This window comes from Rosa chinensis, chromosome 7 (assembly GCF_002994745.2).
Source record: "Rosa chinensis cultivar Old Blush chromosome 7, RchiOBHm-V2, whole genome shotgun sequence".
Taxonomy (NCBI): Eukaryota; Viridiplantae; Streptophyta; class Magnoliopsida; order Rosales; family Rosaceae; genus Rosa; species Rosa chinensis.
Window position 1 is genome coordinate 45,034,552 of NC_037094.1, and position 4,537 is coordinate 45,039,088.

Genomic DNA, 4,537 nt, shown 5'->3' on the forward strand with positions numbered 1-4,537 from the left:
AAGCTTAATTTATTTAACCAATTTAAGTGAATTATGCTTAGGTTAAGTGTTTGGGCTATGAAGATTAAGTTGTAGTAGTTTATGAAGATGTGTTGAGAAATAAATTGGTAGGAAATTTATTTGATATTTATATTCAAGGTATATTGGGGTCATACATTAAAAAAAGTGTATAATTGAAACAACTTTTATTCATCATAATTAAACAAGCCACACAACAATATAAAACAATGAGAAAACAAGCTACAAATTATGACAATAAATTGTCAATTATTGCAACCACACACACAAACAAAACAAAGATAAAAAACGACGCTCATAAGTAGGTGCTCATCGATGTCGTTGGCCTTTAGTTGCCCAAAGATGCCTGATAAGATCTTGTTGTAGATCATTATTTGCAGCTCTAGAGCGTATTAGCCTATAACGATGCATGTATTGCTCCATTGAGATTTGGCCGGTTCTCGAGTTGCGAGGTAAATTTGGACTATCATAAATTCTTGCCCGGGTTCTTCTTGACCTATTTGGATCAGGTTCATCATTGTCGGAATCACCATCATAATAGTCATGACGTTCATCCTCCACGATCATATTATGAAGTATTATGTATGTAAGCATAATTGAGTTGAGTTTTGCGAGACTCCACCCCTTAGCAGGTTGTCGAATGATTGCAAACCGTGCTTGTAGAATCCCAAATGCCCTTTCAACATCTTTTATGTCTTCCTCTTGTTTAGTGGAAAAATACACTTCTTCTTCAGATACAGGACGCCTAATTGATTGGACAAGTGTCGCCCATTTTGGATAAATACCATCAGCAAGATAATAACCAATATTGTGATGCTTACCATTGATTTCATAATCCAGGTGCGGTGATTTGCCAGCTGTGAGGGCATCAAATAATGGTGAACGCCTGAGAACAGTGATATCATTTTGCGCTCTTGGGATCCCAAAAAATGCATGCCATATCCATGTGTCAAAATCTGCCACGGCTTCCAGAACAATGGTGGGTTTTTTAGTTTTGCCGCTGAAGATTCCCTGCCACCCTGTGGGACATATCTTCCACCGCCAATGCATGCAGTCTAATGACTCGATCATCCTTGGAAACCCTCATCTCTCAGCTCGTTGTAGAAGCCTATCCAAATCATCTAAGGTGGGTGCCCGGAAGTAACGTCCCTGGTAGATCGTGACAATGGTACGACAAAATTGTTACATGTTCTCGATCGCAGTTGACTCAGGCATCCTAAAGGATTCATCCAAGGAATCTGCTGAGCATGCATTGGCAAGCATACAGAGTGCGCATGTTATCTTTTGATGGGGCGAGAAGCTGGGTTGGCCGGCGTTATCATATGACTGCCTAAAATAGGGGCTAGCAGTCTGAACATCGTCTAGCATGCGAAGGAAAACTTCGCGCCTCATTCTGTAGCGTCGTCTGAACTCGACCTCATTAAACACCGGATTATCCACGAAGTAGTCATTCAACAACCTTTGGTTTGCTTGCCCACATTGTCGATTTTTGTAAGCGCGACCTGCAGCTGAGCCACCCTACTGTGGTTGTTGATGAAGTTGCTCATAAGCCCACCAATTTGCAGCATCCGCCATCATTTTATTTGTAATTCGGAGCCTTGCATCAACTTCTTCCTCCTCCTCATCTTCTTCTTGCATCTCCTCCTCTTCTTTGGAGGTCATCTCCTTCCACTTGGCAGCTCAATTGGAATTCATTGCAGAATTTGATTAAAATATCTACGAAAGAAAGTTATTGAAGAGGAAGTAGTTGAGATGGTGAAGAATGGAACCCAAGACATGCCTTTTATTGAGTTTTAGAGCGGAAGATAAGATATGCCACATGAACATAAAATCTGCTCAAAAATCTCGATAACGAATTATATCTTGACACGTGGCGAGCAAAATCTAAGCTGAAAATTTTGAGAAGATGACATCGGGACAAGCGTTGCATAAAATCTAGTCGAAAATCTCGAAAATGAATTATATCTTGACACGTGGCACGTAAAATCCAATCTGAAAATTTTGACAAGATGACATCGGGATAAACACACAAACAAATCTAATCAAGAATCTGAATAATTACTTACAACGTGACACGTGGCACGATAAAATCTTATCTAAAAAATTAATAACATTTGATCAAAAAAATAATTATATAAGTGGAAATAGTAGCATAGTTATAAAATACTATATATTAGAAATACATAATGAAAAACAATAAAATAATAGGGCATTTAAAATTATAGCCCTAAGGGTTGGAGATGGTAGAAATTATAGCCCTTACTATTCGTATGAATAGTGATTATGGGGGACTAAAATTTAGCCCCCCAAAGTTGGAGATGGCCTTAGTGGTCCTTTGGCTCTTGTGGGACCCATGGACATGCAACATCAATTAAGTGGCTTTTGATGCAATGCATGGATTGTATGCATTTGAAAAAAAATCCAAGGGTCCATAATGAATAACCATTGTAATCAAACGATATCTAATTAAGGACCTTAATTAAACAGCATGCGGCCAACTAGCCGTTGTTCAACTTTTTCTTTTATAATTTTTTTTTATGTGTACTCCTAACGTTAAGATTTGTATTACCAAGAAAAAAAGGGTCATTTTTTTCCCAGTTTACCTATATATACATACATTCCATGTTTCTAATTTCTCATACTTTCTACATTCTCTTTTACCACTTCTACTTATTTGAAGCATGTCCACTCCTTCTCTCAAAGGTGTGAATTAGACTAGAAAAGAAGATGAACCTCTTTGGGTTGCATATTGAAAGTCTCCGAAAATTCTATGAAGGGTAATGGCCAAAAGGGAAATGGCATTTGGAAACAAGTGAAGCGAAAATTAATTGACGGCCTCAATGACAATCCTCCAAATGCACGATCGGATGAAAGTTGTAAGTCTCGATGGTAAAAATTTCTCTTTCCATACATGAATAAATGGCATTCTTGAGTCACATGTTCCTAGAGGAGGCTTCATAGTGGAGCAAATCACATAGATCAAGTAAGATTTCTTTCATATATATATTTATGTTTTTTACTTCAATATCGTTTCATGAATTATTATTCTTATTTATTGTTGTTGAAAAAATTGTTATAGCAACACCTCGCCGAGGATATGTTCAAGGGAGAAATGAACAGAAAATCGTTTAACTTTCATAGTTGCTACGATTTGTGCAAAGGTTGTATGACATAATTTGACAAACTCTCACAAAAACATTTTGGTCCACCCGTCGGGTGCAAAGAAATCTCCCAGTGTCCTTGGAAGATGATCATGATCCTATAGATAGTAATTCAACACCAACTTCATCTAGTAATTAGATTCCTAGGCCGGTGGGAAGAAATGTTGTAAGAAGAAAGCAAATCAAAGACCAGGAAAAGGAGAAGAAAGCCTTTGAAGATAAGTTATTAGCTCGCATGGATCAATTGGCTGAAGATAATGCAGAGGCGGAAGAGGCAAAAACAATAAGTGAGAAGATGAAGGAGGATTAACGAGAGAGAGATAGAGAAGAAGCTATTTTAATGATGCAAACTGTTAGTTTTACTCCAAAGAGCAAGGCTTATTTTGATGGGAAAAAAAGAGAAGCATTTGAAAAGCTAAGCGCACGGAAGTTGTTTCTGAATACCGGTTCAACTCAAATGAATATCATCCATAAATGTCATTCGATGAAGACGAATTTTAGTTAATATAAATTAGTTTCTTTTAAGTGCATGTATTTTTTAATTTATGTATTTTGTATCATGTTAATGAAGTTTATGTAATATTTTATTTATGAAATAAATGGTGAAATTAAAGTAAGGGTGCAACTATTTTCACCTTATTATTGTTCACCCCTATAACCAAATTTTTTTTTTTTTAAATTCCAAAATTTTCCTTAACTACATTTATTAACAAAAACAATGAAAATGAGAAATCTATTCAAGTAAACCCTAATTTGTGTTTGGCCCAAACTCTAGGTTACTTGACCTAGTGATAATAGGGTTAAATTAGAATGATCTAGATTCATATTCAATGTATGATTACTTTCCTTGTATGATTGAGATTCTATGCATTGTAATCCTCTATATAAAGAGACCCCTATTATCAATGAGAATACACAGCAAATTTCTCTCAATTTCAGTTTCTCTACAACACGTTATCAGCACGAAACCCTAACCCTGAAATCCTCCTAAATTCGTAGCCTTCAAATCCTAGAAACCTCCGCCGCCCACCTTGAAGGTCTCACCTCCAGAAGCCCAGAATCGGCAGCGCTGCCCCCAGAACCGATCAGAATCGACCTAAACCGGCTGCCGGAAGTGACCAAACCGGCCACCCAAGAAGAATCCGAAGATCTACTGCCTGGTTCGCCATCTTTCCAACCACCCTTCACAGCCACCTTTTGTCAGTAGCTGCAACTCATCCCTAGCTTCCGGGAACAGGAAAAATCCTTCCCGGAACCGGCCATTAAAATTCCGAACCGGCCAGTAGTATCACTGCATCCTTGAACTGCCACCTATCTGTTCCAGTCAGCCCAACTCATAGACAAGCCCAAAGGAAAAC

General features: G+C 37.8%; 1 protein-coding gene across 1 annotated transcript; it reads right to left on the bottom strand.

The window, feature by feature from the left end:
- Positions 1 to 327: 327 nt before the first annotated feature.
- On the bottom strand, positions 328 to 1,089 carry LOC112177977. The gene has a single exon (XM_024316208.1). The coding sequence runs from the start codon at positions 1,087 to 1,089 to the stop codon at positions 328 to 330; it is 762 nt and encodes a 253-aa protein (XP_024171976.1).
- Positions 1,090 to 4,537: the final 3,448 nt, after the last annotated feature.

What these genes read in the sequence shown, in the direction of transcription:
- LOC112177977 (XM_024316208.1), bottom strand. Translation starts at nt 1,089, where the DNA reads ATGATCGAGTCATTAGACTGCATGCATTGGCGGTGGAAGATATGTCCC.